Below are 21,901 nucleotides of genomic sequence, written 5' to 3'. Positions count from 1 at the left end.
CCAAATTCTTTGCCTCCACATATGTTCTTCTACTTTCTTCAGTCTTAGATGTTTTCCATGCTTTCCATGCTATTTTCTTTTCCTTCTCTTTACTCTTAACCCTATCATTCCACCAGTGTGTCTCTTTGTCTTTCACATTTCCTGATGTTCTACCACATACCTTTTCTGCACATTCAACCAGTGCTTCCTTAAATTTTTTCCATTCATCTTCAGCATTCCCCATCTCCATCCTGGGTACCAAGGGTATCATTTTCCTTTGAAATTCTTCTTGTATGCTTTTCTCCTTTAACTTCCATACTTTAATTTTTTCTCTCTTCTTAATGGGGTTTATCAGTCTTTCCCACTTTCAGTTTCCCTATCACAACTCTATAATGTCCACCAAGGGCTTCTTCAGGCATGGCTGTAACATCTAAAAGGTTCTTCCGGTGTTCTTTCTTGATGATTATATAACGTTAAAATTGAATAATTGAAAAAGAGGTTCAACCTATTCAATACATAACAGAAAGAAATGTAGTTATTACATTCTTATTTAATAGTAATTAGAATTGGGACCGGTTTCGACCATAGTCCAGGTCATCGTCAGCCGATCAAAACATAAAAACATGAAAAACAATGCATATGAAAAAGAAAAAGATTAAGTGAACTCTGGATCGGTATAAGAGGCAATATAAAATGATGATGGGGGTAGAAACTGTGAGTCACTTAAAAGAAAACAGTGCGTAATTTTATGAATGGTGGTACGGCACAAGCAATGATAGGTAAAGTCACACAATAGAACCAGCTTTTGGGTGGTTAGGCCGTGTGCATTATGCAGAGTTTCGTCCAGACGTGCCATTTGGACTCATCAGCTGGAATGGCACGCCCCTCCAGGACTCTGCTTAGCAGGCAGACCAAACTGTGTGGCCCCGCCGAGTTAGCAAATCAAGTTTGCTAACCTGCTAAAGGAGAAATCATTTCTCCGTTCAAAAAAATGCTCCCCCATTGGAGATACAATGTCAAAAAATGCTTTCACAGCCGCAGATCTTAAAATCACAGCAATAGAAAGCATTTTTTGACATTGTATCTCCAATGGGGGAGCATTTTTTTGAACGGAGAAATGATTTCTCCTTTAGCAGGTTAGCAAACTTGATTTGCTAACTCGGCGGGGCCACACAGTTTGGTCTGCCTGCTAAGCAGAGTCCTGGAGGGGCGTGCCATTCCAGCTGATGAGTCCAAATGGCACGTCTGGACGAAACTCTGCATAATGCACACGGCCTAACCACCCAAAAGCTGGTTCTATTGCTGTGATTTTAAGATCTGCGGCTGTGAAAGCATTTTTTGACATTGTATCTCCAATGGGGGAGCATTTTTTTGAACGGAGAAATGATTTCTCCTTTAGCAGGTTAGCAAACTTGATTTGGTAACTCGGCGGGGCCACACAGTTTGGTCTGCCTGCTAAGCAGAGTCCTGGAGGGGCGTGCCATTCCAGCTGATGAGTCCAAATGGCACGTCTGGACGAAACTCTGCATAATGCACACGGCCTAACCACCCAAAAGCTGGTTCTATTGCTGTGATTTTAAGATCTGCGGCTGTGAAAGCATTTTTTGACATTGTATCTCCAATGGGGGAGCATTTTTTTGAACGGAGAAATGATTTCTCCTTTAGCAGGTTAGCAAACTTGATTTGCTAACTCGGCGGGGCCACACAGTTTGGTCTGCCTGCTAAGCAGAGTCCTGGAGGGGCGTGCCATTCCAGCTGATGAGTCCAAATGGCACGTCTGGACGAAACTCTGCATAATGCACACGGCCTAACCACCCAAAAGCTGGTTCTATTGCTGTGATTTTAAGATCTGCGGCTGTGAAAGCATTTTTTGACAAAGTCACACAATGTTTATGAACAGCGGAGAACGGTCAGATGGGTCAGTTTTTGCACACCGTCAGGCACAAAGTCACTACACTATCGAACAACATATGAAGATCTATCAATATGTTGAAGTCGAAGACGAATAGATTTATAGAAGCAAACTGCCAGTTCCCGGTGATCAGCGCGGCACACTCAAGGTCATGCGCTGTAGTCTCGAACGCCAAAGTAGAATGGAGAGTATCCTGAAGATCCAGTATTTGCCTCGGTTGTGGGAAATTAAGTACGTATATATAGATACATACAACACAATTCAGTATAATTGAATGAGTAATTGTGTTACTGCTGAATTCTTGGAAAACAGTTGACTAGAAAAAACAATTGTAAAGAGAAAAAAAATATAGTAAAGAGCGCAATATCGGAAAAACAAACATATATATATATATCATGTTTTCATTTGTTTTTCCGATATTGCGCTCTTTACTATATTTTTTTTCTCTTTACAATTGTTTTTTTCAAGTCAACTATTTTCCAAGAATTCAACAGTAACACAATTACTCATTCAATTATACTGAATTGCGTTGTATGTATCTATATATACGTACTTAATTTCCCACAACCGAGGCAAATACTGGATCTTCAGGATATTCTCCATTCTACTTTGGCGTTCGAGACTACAGCGCATGACCTTGAATGTGCCGCGCTGATCACCGGGAACTGGCAGTTTGCTTCTATAAATCTATTCGTCTTCCACTTCAACATATTGATAGATCTTCATATGTTGTTCGATAGTGTAGTGACTTTGTGCCTGACGGTGTGCAAAAACTGACCCATCTGACCGTTCTCCGCTGTTCATAAACATTGTGTGACTTTACCTATCATTGCGTGTGCCGTACCACCATTCATAAAATTACGCACTGTTTTCTTTTAAGTGACTCATTGTTTCTACCCCCATCATCATTTTATATTGCCTCTTATACCGATACAGAGTTCACCTAATCTTTTTCTTTTTCATATGCATTGTTTTTCATGTTTTTTATGTTTTGATCGGCTGACGATGACCTGGACTATGGTCGAAACCGGTCCCAATTCTAATTACTATTAAATAAGAATGTAATCACTACATTTCTTTCTCTTATGTATTGAATAGGTTGAACCTCTTTTTCAGTTATTCAATTTTAACGTTAATACTTTCAATACGGAACAATGAAATTTTTATCTTTAAATGATGATTATATAGTCAATCATGGTCTTTGTCTGTCTCCCCAACCATACCTTGTAATCTTGTGACTGTTCTTCTTCCTAAACCAGGTGTTTCCAACAATCATTTGGTTTCTCATGCAAAAATCTACCAACAACTCGCCTTCTGGATTTACATTTCCATATCCAAATGGCCCTACAACATCTTCCTTGTCTTTCCATTCCTACTTGTGCATTTAGATCTCCCATCAATAGGACTTCCTTATCTTCTATCTGTCTCTCTTCTAGATGTTCATCTGTGCAACCTGTTTGTGGTGTATACAACTGAAATAAGTAGATCTTTCATGCCATTTTCAAACTGGATTCTAGTCACCATCATCCTATCGCTGATGCATTTTTTTAGACTACACATATTCTTGGATTTCTTTTCTAAGTATGATGGTCACTCCATTTTTTGCTTCAGGTCCTCTGCTGAAATACAGCGTGTATCCTTCTTTCAGAGGAACCTCTCCCGTACCTCTCTCCTTGGTCTCGCACAGTCCAAGTATGGCTATATCTTTTTCTTTCAAGAAGTCAACCGGTTCTTCTGTCTTTCCCGTCAATGTCAGGACATTAACTGTCGCAATCTTGATGTAGTTTGGTGCTAATTGCCCACTTCTCACAGTTCCCCAACAACCGAAGAGCTGTGCATCGCCTTTAGCTGGGGACGCCCTAACCTTTTCCGAGGCACCATGTCTGCTTTATCCGTATAGGCTATTGTTACGATGGGCTCGCCACACCCAAAGGCATTTTATACCTACTGCCAGGTTCAAACTTATGCCGCCCCTAACATGGAGACAGACGCCTTTTGTAGCCGCTCATTTGGAGTACAGATGCTATCGGGTTTGCCCCTTCCGCCATCTCCACCGTACCAAAGTTCATCTTCTCCGCCGTAGATGCCGTTGAGGACTTCACCCCATAACCCAGGGCAGGGGCCTTCCATATATTTATGACCTATGACCCCTGGAGAGAGGGTGTCCCAGTATTTTAAAGCCCCCAGGAATTGGGCTACCTGATGGTCCGTGAGTTGTATTGGGTATTTCAAGCAGCCCTACATACTATAGGGGCCCCCTATCCTCCACCTGGGGACATGCTCTGTAGGAGTCAGGTTCCTCTGGTTACTTTTGGAAGTTAACCTCACCCACAAAGGCTGAGGTTATTTGCAGAATTAGGTTAGGTAAGCAGACTTAATGTACTTGAATAGCACCAAAAGTTCCATTATGGAAAAACAAACAAACAAAAAAAACAAAAAAGGAAACCTTGCATATTTAAGGGTGTGGAGGTCATATATTTTATTAACATAATGTTTAATTTTGGATGTTCGTTGTCTCCATGTTTTTATTAACTCGTAGTATGATTAGTTAGGTACGTTGATGAGGAAAACAATCGTTAGGATTGGATTGCTTTTGTCATGTTTTAAAGCTACTTCTCCAGAAATTACCTGTATTGGCCTGACTTACAAGATATTAAACAGTCACAGCCTGCTATGTTAATAGCAACATCCATGAATATTTCCTAAAGTTGTGTGTGGTATAGCTCTTTACAGGCAGGCAACCAATGAAGGTAAGCTGCATGTACTGTATACCTGTACTGTATACCAACTTTCCTGCCATTTGTCCTGGGATTTGAACTCAGGCTCTGAGAATAGCAGGTAATTATGCTAAACATTATACTGCGGACATTCTCGACTACAAAACACAGATGTACCGCATGACTGTCGCATGCTTACGTTGCGCGGGTAAGACATTAAAAAATGTTCACCTATTTGTGTGATGTCAATGGAGGCGGACATTCTCGATTACAAAACACAGATGATATAGATGTTGATTCCCATAGGGAATCTGAAATATTTGTCCTGAATGAGCAAATTTATAATACCAATATAAATGGTCCGTTATTGGACATTATAAATTTTCCAGCTAGCTCATTCTTGGTTGCCAGCGGACCATTTATATTGGTATTATAAATTTGCTCATTCAGGACAAATATTTCAGATTCCCTATGGGAATCAACATCTATATCATCTGATGGCCAAGCAGGCATCAATTTTTAGTGATGAGACAAAGTCTCTTAGTGCATTGGCACTGCCGGTGGCTCCAGTTAGCCTACGCAGTGGCCTCCACGGTGTGCACTAGCCAGCGTATTGGTAGGTGTGCTAGGTACCAACTGATGAGCCCACCCTAGCACACGAGGGCGAAACGCTGGCAACCAAGAATGAGCTAGCTGGAAAATTTATAATGTCCAATAACGGACCATTTATATTGGTACAAAACACAGATGTATGCATGACTGTCGCATGCTTACAATCCGCGGGTCAGACATACAAAACTGTTCATCTATTTGTGTTATGCCAACGGACCTGCAGTAAGGTAGTACCCGCTGTGAAGTGGAATTACGTTAGGGGGAGGAGGATCTTAAATGCAAGTTTTAATTATTTAATTTTCTTTGTGTCAAAAAGCGAATTTTTATTTAATCGGCTTATGATGACCCAGAATAGTGGTTGAAACCGGTACCGCTTTTAATGAAATAAGAATGTAACATTACATTTCTTATTTTCCTTGTATTGAATAGGTTGAAAAACTTTATTTCTTGTTTTCAATTTAATTGTGATACAGTTCAATACGGAACATTATGAAATTTCTATTTTTAAATGTATCCTATGTAGGCGGACATTTCGTAACTACGAAACACAGACATACCTCATGACTGTTGGGTGCTTACAATGTGCGGGTCGGACATACAGAACTGTTCACCTATTTGTTTGATGTCAATGGAGCTGCAGTACACTACAGAGGTGGACATTTCCTAACTACAAAACACAAGACATACTGCATGACTGTCACATGCTTACAATGCGCGGGTCAGACATACAAAACTGTACACCTATTTATGTGACGACAACGGAGCTGCAGTAAGGCCATACCCGCTTTGAAATGGAATTATGTTAGGGGGAGGAGGATCTTAAATGCAAGTTTTAATTATTTAATTTCTTTGTGTCGAAAAGCCAGGGGGATGTATGGTATTGTATGTTCTGTTACTATGGTACGTGATTCTTTGTATTGACAGAAGGTCTCAGACTTTTATCACTGTTCAAAGGGTTAGTGCGATCATTTGATTGCAAATTAAAATCATATACCTCACTGACACTTTTATATCTCGTAAATTGACCACGCAAAGGGTTAGCAGTGATTATATACTGAAAAAGCTAACTGCACCATGCAAGGTGTTTCAAGATCAGTGCACTGTTTCCCAAACCAGTAGATAAGAGCGCTCATCTCACCGTCACGCTTCTCCGTGCGTTTGATCTGGCTGTTGTCGCACAACTGTGGTCTGGCAAGTGGGCATCCCACTTAAACATGCCTGATATAAACAGTTGCAGGCCAGTAGCTATGACTTCTGCTTTAGGTAAACTCCTGGAGAAAATTATTGCCTACTTATCGATTGCTGTCAATTGTGTACACTGTTTTATTTACACCTTACACTCATACAAACTAATAAACTGCCATCATGAACAAAACACTGTTACAGAAAAGCAGAAGAAGACTAGAGACTGCAACACTTGCATGCCAACCGACTACCAACGTAACAAATTCACATACGCGATTAACGACTTGCACTCATAACTCTCACTTAAACAGCTCTACTCAACTCCCAAGACTGCCTCTTTATATACGTTGCCTGCAGAGGCTTCTAGAAGAATATGACACATGTTTCTCGTAATTTCGAGAGTCTCCATTAACCTATTTACAATTAATGGAATTTTCTGTAACTCTCTGGTGCCAAAGGTACGTTGTTCTGGACTATTACTGTGTGTTGCACAACATTGCATTGGATTTATACATAGGGTTGCCATAATTGTCTGCCATAAAACGAGGACAAATACATATTAGCAAATAAGTTCAAATGTAGGCTAGTAGTTGGCATACTTTTAATGTGAATCTCTTTACAATATATTACAAGTTATGTTTTATTATGGCAGTTGTACTTTTGTGATGACTGTACAGAGTCAAAGTATTTCAACATTTTGACCCTGGTAATTAATGTATAGAATTCAGAACAACTTACATTTGCCATATTATATTGTATCTCAAGAATGGCCCTAATTGATAACAGATGTAACCTATTTCTTTCTTCAGTCCAGTGAGCATTCATTAGTGAGAACACTCTCTCTATATTAGCATTGTGTGCAGGAAGAGAGAAGTAAAACTGGACTATTTTCAGCAATTCAGAGCATTGCTCTTCTGACATACAGCTTTTAAAGAACAGTACCCACTTCTTGCTAGCTAAGACACCACTGAATTCTTCATTTGATTTGAGTGATGGTGTCGTACTGAATGAAAAGCAAACGTTGCCTCTGCAGCAGCTACTTTCCTTTCTTCTGACTTATGGTTACTGGAATAATTCATCAGTTGCTTACTGGAGGACGCAGGACTTACGGAATGCCTGTGCTTCACTGTACCTATGTGATCTTTGATGTCACTTCCCCCCCCATGTGCAATTGAAAAATAGCAACTGTAAAGAAAAATATTTTTTAAATGACCAAGTCTGACTTCAGGTTAACAGTAAACCGTAAACAAAATTCTTTCACCAATCATTTGTTCTATTTATTATATATAAAAAATAAAATAAAAAAAATTACTTGTATAGCTTATATTCTGTCTCATATTCACTTCTACCTCGTTTTATTGAAGGAAAATCTTTGGTGTATACATCTTTAAATTTCGTTTTCTGTTTCGATGCCATGCTTAAAAATGTTAAATATTCACTCAGAATATCACACTATATTTAATCGATTCCTACAGATTCTTCTTCTTCGAACATAGAATAGAACAAGATTCTTTACAGTATTCTAATTGAAAACAATCTGTAACACCGGAAGTACGTAGAAAGAAGCGATAATTCAATAGTTTACTTTGACTACTTCATGGATAAGATCGATAAGGTAAAATTTAATAGATATTTTTTGAGTCTCGACCATTCAATTTACTCAAAGTTTTAAGAGATTGGGCAGGTGTTTAAATTGTATATCCTATAGGAGTATGGGATTACTTTTTAAAAGAATGGGACTTTTAGTCAGCCGGATGAACATTTTTTGTACCACTCTAATCCGGAACAATCCCAGTTTTCCGGGATGTATGGCAACCCTATTTATACATAATATATACAGGTAATAATAAATTATATACTATTAATTATATGTTCTTACATCAGATAATTCTTAATATACATACAAGCAAACGTGTCGTAACATAACTTCGCATACAGCACCCAAATAATAAGACCATGATTTATACCAAATAAGGTCCGGACATAACTACATTAATAATAATAATAATAATAATAATAATAATAATAATAATAATAATAATAATAATCAAGCTTGATATTTCTATTATTTACCCATGGGTTAGAGTGTAGGGTTTGATCGAGACTACGCATACACAACAACAATAATAATAATAATAATAATAATAATAATAAAACAGTAATAATAATAAAATATTACAAAAAAATATTGACACTAAATGTGAATAGGGAAATAGTAAAATAACACAGTGGCAGTGATTTCATATCCAAGCTTGGAAACAAGATGGTTAACTATCAATACGCTAAATCAAATCGTATGTTGGGAACTTATAGGCCTAATAACGACAACTAAGAAAGGATTGTGGAAGGTGCAGGAACCCTATGAGGTCCATGGCAAGGTATGGCGTTATGGGGGAGAAAAGGTTCACAAGAATCACCCTTTAGCACAACTATATTAAAAATAACAAATGAAAATTTACAAGAAGCAAAGTTAAATGACAGCATAGCTAATACTTAACACATTTCACAAACCAACACAATTATGAATCCAAGAACACAAACGAATGGATTATTGATTTTAAAAACAGGTGAGACTTGAAATTACAAACGACGGGAATCTAGGGTAAACTCAGGCATGTTAAATCTAAAACTTTAAAAATTACATTAAGCAAGAAAATACTGAAATACAAATGGAATTAAATTAAATCAAACAAATTTAGAAAACATTGAAAATAACATGAAAATAGCACTTACCATGGAAAGCTGGAGTTCCCGAGGGGAAACTCCTCGAGCGCATCCACACTCAAGGACGATCAGATGGAAATTACGCTGCCTAATTGCCTCCTGCACGCGAAGCGGCCCAAAGCCAGAAATTGACAAATCACAATCCACCCCTGGGAAACAAATTCCACTAGATTCCCTATCTTTTCGCCAATAGGAAATCTCGTTATTTTTGCGAATGAAAATGCATGACCATTTATGGTCATATTAAGATAGCGACTTCTCGAGATTTCCTATTGCGACACCTATTTCAACAGCAATAACTGTGCCGTGCGGAATAGTATGTTTCACAACTAAATCACCTTTACATTTTCATCAGATTACAACTTTGACACAGAATTACAAAACATAATTTTCAAATAATTCTTCAAGAAATTCTTCAAGTTAAAACATCCCAAGTGTCTTTTCTTCATGCTTGCTGACATTAATTTAAATGATCAATTACATAAAATTTACATCCAAAAAAATCACTTGAAAACAATTCTCGCATCTTGCAATGTTCATTTAAGTTCTATATATCTTGATGTTTCCCTAAAAAATTATTACAAACATATTTAAATTAATATTTCTTGCAGTTACATAACAATATTTCCAGCAGAGTCCAGAGTTCTTATTTCATTATTTCACACAATATAAAATATTACAAACAAAAATGAAATCCTGTTGTCCTTCCTTGATGACACACCTATCACATCTTCCCCGCCTTCAAACTCGAGCTAAACTCAAGAAAAACAAAACAAAAACACTTAAACTTTACTGAGGGGGTTGTGACTACACTACATCCAATACTTTAGATGACAATGCTTTCGTTCTCTTCAGGAACGTCTATACAGGTGAAAAATCAAGTAGAGCGTTGGTATCGTTGTCAAACGAAGGCTCTGACCGCGGCCGATGCCAACGTCTCCATACATATTGCAGTCCCACCATAGCTCTCTTGCAGCCTCAGCACAGCCCACCAGCTTAGTGAACTGGCCCATAATAGGCGAATGTTGCTGGCACATCACTGCCTACTTCCGCCATCAGAAACACCTTCCCATTCCATCATCAGATATTAGTGGCCAATAGGTGCATTGCAGGCTCCAAACGATACCCCGGGTTGAACAGAGTCCGTGGTATTGCAGTCCCTGGAACATAAACAGGCACAGCAGAAACTTGGAACTGAAGAAATAAGGTCACTTGCCTGAACTATTGACAACTTAAAGTTGAGTTTCAAGGGTGGGTTTTGTTTTTTCAGTAACAATAACAAGGCTCCTTAGGTAGGTCCCCTCCCATAGTTCTGGGATACTCCAGCCCCCTTTGCAAGTGCTATTTGAGAATTTAGAACAATTTAAAAGACTAAAAGGAAATCTGCCAGAGTTTACCCTAGTACTAAAAACATTACAAAAATCCCTAAGTAAGCACATGAATAAAATTCTAATCTTAGCCCAAAATACATTATATTCCAGTATATCTAATACGTTCACAAACGACCAACCTAATTACAACTAATATTCTTAATTAAACTATAAGATCCAGGAAATTACCAGCCAGACTTTTCCCCAAAATATTGCTTATAACTAAATAAATCCCTAATAAACTACTAAATTAAGTTACTGTGTGCATTCTTAATGACCCAACATTAAGAAAAGAACCAAACAAATAAAAGGAAGAATTTAGAATGTTGCAAGGAAACTCAAAACAGGGAAATAAATACTTAATTACGTTAGCTTGCAACCATTTTCAATGAATTGAGGTTAGTAAGTCACTATTCATTTACCATGTGATGTACTCATAAAATGTTTGCATAGATAAACTCACATTACGTATTACCAGTCAAATTAAGGCGCAATTAAGCCAGTAATACCAAATCGAAATCACATTACTTTACCGATGAACAGAAAATCCCAAACAAAACGATGAAATTAATTCAAGAGTGCGCATACAGAAATCCAACTCACTCATATAAGAAATAAAAAGGCACAAACAACACCTTCATACCAGCGATTATTAGAAAACAGCATAACACACGAGACCACCAAGCCCCTCTGTCCTTCGACAAACATACAGACATCACCACCAAACCACAAAAACACGAGTGCGACGATCCCTGTATCAGCATAACCAACGAATGGTAGAAGGCACGAACGACCTCAACACCGACTCCCATCACATGACATCACAAAACACAGTACACACACACAAAAACACCTGTGCGATAACACATCAAGTAGTACCCACAAAAGAAAAGGACAGTACATGGCCTCAAGTACACTTGAACTTATCACACCACAATGAGACTCTTAGGGTCAATATCGTACTCCCAGGAGAGGAATGGCCTCTCTGCACCGTAAGCCGTAAGTCTCAGTACACACACATGCCTTCCCAAGGCACCCAAGTCAGACTCACAATTATTTACAAAATAGTACAGATACAGCCTGGCTACCCAATTTTGATGCTTACTCAGTCTACAGAATCCCATACTTCCGCAAATTGAGTAAATTTAGAAGACACGAAACCCATAATGCAAGAAATTTTAACATCAAGAAAATCGAATGAAACCAAACAAGCAGGAAAAATTGATTGACTTAGCTACATCGCAATACCTTCAAAATTTCACTAGTGACAAATTTAAAGTAATAGAAAGAAAATATTGACGACCTGCAGACCTACTATGAATTTAATAACAATTTATACCTCAGCATAAGGAAACCAAATTGAACATTTGCCAAAAATCTTCCTAGTAATCATTCTACAATAACAAGGGACATCATTTTCCATCTAGGCAACTAATACCAAGAAAAAGATTACGAGGAGTCTCATACCAGCCACACCAGATTTCAAACATGTCACGAGCACAAGTGCAGATCCGTAACCCGTCAAAATTTGCCAGAATGACCTCAGCCTACCACTGATCTATTAATATGGTGAACATATTTCACCCTACGAGACTATCGCAGTCAACGTAGACCCTTCCTAGGAAGTATAGGAACACACGGGTAAATAAATATATGTGACAAGGGAACAGACACTTACACGATGTAAAAGCATAATAAGACACACTAGGAAACTTTCACTCAGACTAAGAGATCCCATAACCTCTAAACTGATTGGCAAATTTAGCAACTGGTTGGGAAACGTTCCAAATAGTCCCATACCTACTCAGAAACTCACCCAGATACAGCAAAAGACCAAAACAACCCCAAATGTCCAAAAATTTAAATATATACCGAGCTAAAACATGACACCAAAATAATTTTAGAAGATCACGCATGTGGAATACTGCCAAATAAAATGCAACAAGCAATAAGGAACAAAATTTTGAAAGTACTTTGCCAAAACACGAGTATTGCACACAGAAAAACACTCGAAGAAATAGAGAAAAATTACGAACTTAAACCTCAAAATTTGCGAACAGAAAAACACCTGAAGAAGTAGACGAAAATTTATGAACATTAACCTCAAAATTATTGCCGACAATTTACGGAAAAAAGTCAGAAAAATAAAGACTCCATGCTAAAACTTGACCAGGACACACACTACAATTTACGTATCTGGAAGAAGAGGAAGATTATGACATGAGTAATTGTATAAGATTTAATTGAGCGCTCATAATCTCGGAGTAAGTCAAGCAATCATCTATCTTCAACACGTACACGATTCAGCTGTTCGGGAGATAACATCAGGTCAGACCGTAAATTAATAACATAGTCTAAAGTGACAAGAAAGCCCACAGATGTTAAGATCAAAACACACGTATTGAAGAAAACTTGAAATAATCAAACATATTGAAATTTATTAAAGAAGACTTCCGTAACGCGAACACGACACACGAAATGTGAAAATACAACGTTAGAAAACGCGTAGTCAGTCGAAACTTTGCCACACAAGAAAATTTTAATGAAAATTAGCAACGAAACAGAAAAAGGTTGTTACAGGTAGTGATTTACCATTTCCTCCAACCGTTAATTACAAGATTAAACACAGCAACACAGACTGCACATCGCGGCGCGAAAAAGACGTGATGAGATGAACTCGTGCAAGAATCATGAAAAACAAAAACAGGAATTAAGAATACACAGGTAACAATTACAACCTATAAAAGAAAAATGCTAAGCACATATTCAAAATTAGGACTTGAAATTAATTTTGGAAAAACTTGCCAAGAATGATTATTGTAAAGCTTCCCTCCTTCCATAACCACGCTCTGCTACCAATGTAGCGTTTAATCAAGACTACGCATACACAAAAATAATAAAAATAAAATATAACGAAAATAATATTAATTGTCACTAAATGGGAATAGGGAAATAGCAGAGTATATCCAAGCTTGAAAGCGAGATGGTTAACTATCAATACGCTAAATCAAATCATACGCTGGGAACTTATAGGCCTAATAACGTCAACTAAGAAAGGATTGTGGAAGGTGCAGGAACCCTATGTGGTCCATGGGAAGGTATGGCGTTATGGGGGAGAAAAGGTTTACATGAATCACTATATTAAAAATAACAAATGAAAATTTACAAGAATCAAAGTTAAATGACAGCATAGCTAATATTTAACACATTTGGCAAGCGGATACAATTACGAATCCAAGAACACGAATGGATTATTGATTAAAAAACAGGTGAGACTTGAAATTACAAACGACGGGAATCTAGGGTAAACTCAGGCATGTTAAATCTAAAACTTTAAAAATTACATTAAGCAAGAAAATACCGAAATACAAAAGGAATTAAATTATATCAAACGAAATTAGAAAACATTGAAAATAACATGAAAATAGCACTTACCGCTGAAAGCTGGAGTTCCTGAGGGGAAACGGTCAGATGGAAATGACGCCGCCTAATCGCCTCCCGCACGCGAAGCGGCCTAAGGCCGGAAATTGACAAATCACAATCCACCAATGGGAAACAAATTCCACTAGATTCCCTATCTTTTCGCCAATAGGAAATCTCGTTATTTTAGCGAATGAAATTGCATGACCATATATGGTCATATTAAGATAGCAACTTCTCAAGATTTCCTATTGCGACACCTATTTCAACAGCAATAACCGCGCGTGCGGAATAGTATGTTTCACAACTAAATCACCTTTACATTTTCATCAGATTACAATTTTGACACACAGAATTACAAAAAGTAATTTTCAAATAATTCTTCAAGAAATTCTTCAAGTTAAAACGTCCCAAGGGTCTTTTCTTCATGCTTGCTGACATTCATATAAATGATCAATTACATAAAATTTACATACATAAAAATTCACTTGAAAACAATTCTCGCATCTTGCAATGTTCATTAACAGTTCCATATATCTTGATGTTTCCCCCAAAAATTATTACAAACACATTTAAATTAATATTTCTTGCAGTTACATAACAATATTTCCAGCAGAGTCTAGAGTTTTTATTTCTTCATTTCGCACAATATAAAATATTACAAACAAAAATTAAATCCTGTTGTCCTTCCTTGATGACACACCTATCACATAGTGAATTGTTTCTAAGTTATACTAGTCCATTACATTTGCATCAATATTTGTTGGGAACTTACTCTTAGTCATTTTCAGCATGGTTCAAGGAAGATATGTCAACAGGCACTGTTCTCACTAGTTTTACTAATGATGTACTACAGTATCTGTAGTCTGTGATGTTGCTATCTTCTAACTTAAAGCAGTGTAAACAGTACATTGAGGTAAATACCACTAAATATGGTATTCCACATAAATTGTGACGCACATGCTATTACTTGAAAAAGAAAGAAAAAGAAAACAGGAATCAGTGGAAGGAAGGCCTGGTAAATCTTTAAAACATATCATCAGTGATCTCCTTCCTGTAACCGAAAATGCCGAGTAGATCACTCTTCATTCAGCGCTCACAACAGTGCTCTTCACTTTCATTCATCATTCAAAGGTGCACATGAGAGGTGGGAGACGCTACCTCAGTGCTCTTCGCTTATCATTCATCATTCAATGAAGCACATGTCAGATGGATTACTCTTCACTCAGTGCTCATAGCAGTGCTCTTCACTCATTCATCATTCAAAGGTGCACATGTCGAGCGGATTACTCCTCACTCAGTGCTCATGGGTGGGAGACCCTCACTCAGTGTTCATAGCAGTGCTCTTCACTCATATTCATCATTCAAAGGCGCACATGCCAGGTGGATTATTCCTCACTCAGCGCTCATAACAGTGCTCTTCACTCATCATTCAAAGGCGCACATGCAAGGTGGGAGACCCACCCTCAGTACTCATAGCAGTGCTCTTCACTTATAATTCATCATTCAAAGGTGCACATGCCAGATGGGAGACCCTCAGTGCTCTAGCAGTGCTCTTCACTCATCATTCAAAGGCGCACATGTCGTGTGAATTACTCCTCACTCAGTGCTCATAGCAGCGCTCTTCACTCATCATTCATCACTCAAAATGCACATGGCAGGTGGGAGACTCTCAGTGAACATAGCAGTGCTGTAGCAGTGCTCTTCATTCATCATTCGAAGGTGCACATGTCGTGTGGATTACTCCTCACTCAGTGCTCTAGCAGTGCTTTTCACTCATCATTCATCATTCAAAGATGCACATGGCAGGTGGGAGACTCTCACTCAGTGAACATAGCAGTGCTCTTCACTCATCATTCATCATTTAAAAGCGCACATGCCAGGTGGGAGACCCTCACTCAGTGCTCATAGCAGTGCTTTTCACTCATCATACATCATTCAAAGGCGCATCATGTGGATTACTCCTCACTCAGTGCTCATAGCAGTGCACTTCACTCATCATTCATCATTCAAAGATGCACATGGCAGGTGGGAGACTCTCACTCTGTGCTCATAGCAGTGCTCTTCACTCATCATTCAAAAGCACACATGCCGTGTGGGAGACTCTCACTCAATGCTTATAGATGTGATCTTCACTCTTCATTCATCATTCAAAGTTGCATATATCAGGTGAATTACTCCTCCATGTGTACTCATAGCAGTGCTCTTCACTCTTCATTCATCATTCAAAGGTGTGCATATTGGGTGGATTACTCCTCCGTATGTGCTCATAGCAGTGCTCTTCACTCATCATTCTCCATTCAAAGGTGCACATACCGGGTGGATTACTACTGTCTCAGTGTTCATAGCAGTGCTCTTCATGCATCATTCAAAGGTGCACATATCGGGTGTATTACCCCTACCTCAGTGCTCATAGCAGTGCTCTTCACTCATCATTCATTATTCAAAGGCACACATGCATGGTGAGGGACCCTCTTTCATTGCTCATAGTGGAGCTCTTCTCACTAAAAATTCATCATTCAAAGGTGTGCTTATTGGGTGGATTACTCCTCCGTATGTGCTCATAGTAGTGCTCTTCACTCATCATTCACCATTCAAAGGCGCACATACCGGGTGATTACTAGTCTCAGTGTTCATAGCAGTGCTCTTCATTCATCATTTGTCATTCAAAGGCGCACGTGCCAGGTGGATTACTCCTCACTGAGTGCCCATAGCATTGCTCTTCACTCATCATTCATCATTCAGAGGTGCACATATCAGGTGGGAGACCCTCACTCCGTGCTCATAGCATTGCTCTTCACTCATCATTCATCATTCAAAGGTGCACATGCCAGGTGGGAAACCCTCACTTAGAGCTAATAGAAATGCCCTTCACTCATTCATCTTTCAGAGGTGCATATGTTGGGTGGGAGGCCCTCACTTAGTGCTCATAGCAGTGCTTTTCACTCATCGTTCATCTTTCAAAGGTGCACATGTCGGGTGGTTTACTGCTCACTCAGTGCTCATAGCAGTGTTCTTCACTCATCATTCATCATTCAAAGATGTACATGCCAGGTGGGAGACCCTCCCTCAGTGCTCATAACAATGCTCTTCACTCGTAATTCATTATTCAAAGGCGCGCATGTCGGGTGTGAGACCCTCTCTCAATGCTGTTAGCAGTGCTTTTCACTCATCATTCATCATTTAAGGTGCACATATCGCCTGGATTACTCCTCACTCAGTGCTCATAGCAGTGCTCTTCTCTCATCGTTCATCATTCAAAGGCACACATGTTGGGTGGGAGACCCTCACTCAGTGCTCATAGCAGTGCTCTTCACTCATCATTCGTCATTCAAAGGCGCACATGCCGGGTGGTTTACTCGTCACGCAGCGCTCACAACGGTGCTATTTACCATCATTCATCATTCAAAGGTTCACGTGCGAGGTGGGAGATCCTCCCTCAGTGCTTATAGCAGTGCTCCTCACTAATCATTCATCATTCAAAGGCGCACATATCAGGTGGGAGACCCTCCATCATTGCTCATAGCAGTGCTCTTCATTCATCATTCAAAGACGCATATGTTGGGTGGATTACTCCTTACTCACTGCTCATAGCAGTGCTCTTCACTCATCTTTCATCATTCAAAAGGGCACATGTCGGATGGATTACTCCTCACTTAGTGCTTATAGCAGTGCTCTTCACTCATCATTCATCATTCAAAGGGGCACATGTCAGGTGGGTAGACCCTCACTCAGTGCTCATAGCAATGCTCTTCATTCATCATTCTATGCGCACATGCCAGGTGGGAGGCCCTCGCTCTTTCTTCATTAAAGAGGAACCGTTTTCCATACAATTATGATTGTGCAGCATTCATGAGAAAATCACGCTGTTTTTTAAAATTTATTATTTTTTTATGCAATTGTTCGTAGTTACCTGTTTACATAATGGTTAAATACAGTAGTATTTGTGGTGATGAACTTATGTTAGCAAGCAAATTGTACTTGATTTCAAGTTCTGACAGGAGGTACAGTGTACATCCATTGAATAAGAGAAGGCAGAAATTCAGCGAATTCTGCCATTTACACCAGGAAGTGAAGACCCACAGAAACTCTGCGACTTCTTAAGAAAATCAATGCAGACATTTCTGTGTTCGACTGCTTGGTTGAATGGCCAATGTTGAGGCCTTCGGTTCAGAGGGTGCTGGGCTCGATTCCCAAATGGGTCGTTGATTTTAATCGGATGTGATTGATTCTTCTCTCTCGGGGACTGGTTGTTTGTGTTTATCCCAACACTCTCCTCTTCACTTTCAGGCAACACACCACACAGAAACACGCATTAGTGATTACATCCCTCCACGTAGGGTTTGCATCGGAAAGGACATCCAGACTTAAAACGGTCAAATCCATATGTGCGACACACTTCCCACCTGTCACTCCACATGGTGTGAGAAAAAGTGGTAGAAGGAGAAGAAGAACTATGAAGACATTTCAATATTTGCTGACAGGATGTGGTGGTGGTGGTGATTATATTTTTAAGAGGAAGTACAACTTGGCAGCCATCCTCTATATAACACTAATCAGAGAGAAAAAGAGAAAAAATGGAAGAGATCTGACACTTCGAAAAATGAAGTTATCAGCCAAATAAAGGGCTACGAAGGGCGGGAGAATGAAAGACTCCCTAGGCCTCAAGTGCTCTAATACCATCGTCGTCAAAAAAGAATAAGAGTTACCAATGGAGGTCGGATAGGATGAAAGTGAGAAACCTGGCACAAGTAATTGGAAGCAATGCTAGGGCTCAGCTGAGGGCCCCGTGGTCGCCAACCCAGGTTCGCGAGTTAAGAGCCCCTGGGGCCCATTTTAGTCGCGTCTTACGGTGGGCAGGGTATACTGTGGGAGTATTCTTATTTGCTAATCGGAATTGAAAGCAATATGAAAACAGGGAAATACAGCAACTATCATGTTAACTCTATTCTCATTGAAGAAAAACTGGTCATTACAATAACATACACAGTAGAAACATAATATTATTCTCCATTCCAATAAAGTAATCCGTACATTTTCGAAAGATTAAATTTGTAGAGTATAAAGATAATATTAAACAAGTAGCCTACTAATGTAATATTGATATTTTACCTTAATTGAGTAGGCGGCCGTGGCCTTGAGCTAACAGTCACAGAACAGCACTCAAGAAGCACATCGTTTCAAAATCAAACCAATTTGATTCTTGAGTGATGAGTGAAGTGCTGGGATGAACACCACTATTGAAATATATGGGTTTGATTTGCATCTCTCAGCTTCCTGTGTGAAGGGAAAGGAGTTTTGAGCACTGAGTGAGGAATAATCCCGTGGCATGTTCATAGCCTAACCTGCGTCCAAGTACAAACTAGAAGATCAGTGCATTTGTCAAGTTAATCAAAAGTAAGGCATGAATTAAAATGCAGTGGGTTTGCAAATGATGTTGTGAGAGTGAAGATGATCTTCAACTGTGACATAATTGGTAGAGAGAAGGATTCGGCAGGTTTGGATTTAAAATCAGTCAAACAAAAACTGTATAATTGGGGATGAGCAGGGAGATCTGAGCTGTCTAGATGAAACTAGAACAGCATGACATTAAAAGAGTCCAGCTATTTGTCAACAGGTAAGAAATTAAACAGTAGGGTTCAAGCACTGACAAACTTCTTTTCCGCCTCATATCTTCTATGTTACAAAAGCTTTTGTCAGAATGCTGTAGTGTTTATTGTATAAATCCTGCCCGCTTCCCTTTGTAACATATGGATTAGAGGCTGCTACCTTGACTAGAAGTGACAAGGAACAAATCAAGTACACAAAAGACTAGATGGAACAGAATCTGTCCCCAGCTACGGTCCAGCAAAGGATGGCATCAACCTGAACACCCACTGAAAAGTATCTGGAAAAAGACGCCTAGGTACATCAAGAGATTGATGGGTGAATGGTACTGAAGATGGTGGTAGTGGTCTCTAACCTTTGAATTACTGTATTTGAAAATGATGCTTGAAACATATTGAGTACAATATAATTATTTATATATATTTATAATCATAGTAATGAATGTGAGGTGATTGGTCAGCCCCTGTTATTTTTGCTCTTCTGTTTTCTTCACAGTGTTGGCTGTATTTTACCTCTGACATTCTTTTATTTACTACAGAGAAGCTCAAGTGCAGGGAGGATCAAAATGTAGCTCTACGGAACCAAGTAGCAGAGCTCGTGCAACAGAAAGCACTGCGGGACAGCCAGTTGGATGACTTCACGGAGGCATTAGATTCTCGTGTACAAGAATGGAAGGTAGGTGCTAATCCACAACGAAGGCTTTCACAGCTGGGTCATGTTTAAGTTTTTGAGGCTTGCGTTTTCAATAGTCCCAGAATGGACTTATAAAATCTAGGAGTCACAAACCTAATTGGACCACAGCCTTCATGGATGGAAAAATTTCTTGTACTGTCATACAAGTAGATGACATTGTCTAAAACTAGTTGGACTGTACATGGCATCTTTTTCTTTTCTTTTTAATGTCTCTACATAGAAAGGCAATGATAATTATATTCTTTTACTTTTGTTTTGTTGTCATCGTTATCCGAGTATTCGCTTCTCTCCTGCAATATACAGGGTTACTCACCTAACATGTTACAGGCAAATAACTTCTAAACCATTAAAGATATCAGCATTCTGTTTTCATATTCGTAAAATAACGTGCTACTTAGTCTCATGGGATGATTAACAACCGAGATATTGATACTAACTCCATATTTTAAAATGGAATGGAACAAATTTATACAATTGATTTAAAAGTTCATCTACGTACAAGTTCAAATATGTAAGTATTTTCAAAATCGGACAATTACTTTTTGAGATATAAGTAAGAACAGCATGCACGGTTTTGCATGCCGCATCAGACGGCATGAAGTCGGACAAGGACAATTGAGGCACAAGCTACTTCCTGGCCTTGGTTCCAGCCACAGAACGGATACCAGGCATGTACTGTAAACATAATGTGATGTACCGTAACTTACGCTGGGTGTGCAACGTTATTGTATGACTTGTGAACACACAACGGGGAAGGGAGATTTAAGCTGTATTGTTTTGTTTTGACATGTAATGGGCTGTGCTCAGTTTAGCGTTTTTTTCTGACGGATGGGAATGGGAAGGATTTGGAAAGAAAGTCGGCCGTGGCCCATCACAAAGGTACCTATCCGGTATTTGCCTGGTGTTGAACATGGGACACCATGAAAATCAATGTCAGGTTGGGCGAGGCAGGACTCGAACCAACGCTCTCCCGAATGCACGCTACTACAGTCGCGCTGGAGCTCTGCGGAGATTAATGCCTGTAAAATAAAACATAAATAATAGTGTTGCTGCCATCTCACTACGATCAGCTCTGAACATTTGCTTTTCTAGAAGGAGCTCTACCGGTGTTTTGTCTTATGTTTATTTCTCAACTCATAGAGTAGTATGAACTGTACACTAAAACCAGTGACAATTACAACTCCTTTCAAGGCAAAGTACTTATTTTATTCGTTTTAAACACATCAACCCTTTCTGTCCTGTCATGTGTTCGCCTGTCATACACACTTTGCAAACCCATCACGTGTACGAGGTGCTTACATGCCTGGTACCCACTCTGTGTTTGAACTCGCTCCTAGGAAACTGCTTGCGCCTCAGTATGTCCTTGCCCGACTTCACGCTGCCTGATGCGGCATGCAAAACAGCGCATGCTGTTCTTACTTATATCTCAAAAAGTAATTGTCCGATTTTGAAAATACTTACATATTTGAACTTGTACGCAGATGAACTTTTAAATCAATTGTATAAATTTGTGCTGTTCCATTTAAAAATATGGAGTTAGTATCAATATCTCAGTTGTTAATCACCTCATGAGACAAAGTAGCACGTTATTTTACAAGACCTTGCGTACCATTTACGAATATGAAAACAGAATGCTGATATCTTTAATGGTTTAGAAGTTATTTGCGTGTAACATGTTACGT

At 39.0% G+C, this 21,901-nt stretch overlaps 1 protein-coding gene across 6 annotated transcripts in view; it reads left to right on the top strand.

Moving 5' to 3' along the window:
• Cep290 (Centrosomal protein 290kDa) overlaps positions 1-21,901 on the top strand; it is a 1,403,175-nt gene that overhangs the window by 265,060 nt on the left and 1,116,214 nt on the right. For all 6 annotated transcript variants that reach the window (XR_010858542.2, XM_067136188.2, XM_067136189.2 and 3 more), the window contains exon 6: positions 20,065-20,201. Coding sequence is in view for 5 of the 6 variants with exons in the window: in XM_067136188.2 (XP_066992289.2) it covers positions 20,065-20,201 (137 nt within the window). In the remaining variant the exon portion in view is untranslated. The remainder of the gene's footprint in view (positions 1-20,064; positions 20,202-21,901) is intronic.

This window comes from Anabrus simplex, chromosome 1 (assembly GCF_040414725.1).
Source record: "Anabrus simplex isolate iqAnaSimp1 chromosome 1, ASM4041472v1, whole genome shotgun sequence".
NCBI classification, from domain to species: Eukaryota; Metazoa; Arthropoda; class Insecta; order Orthoptera; family Tettigoniidae; genus Anabrus; species Anabrus simplex.
Note: the sequence above shows the minus strand (reverse complement) of the source record. Positions and strands in the feature narration are given on the sequence as shown.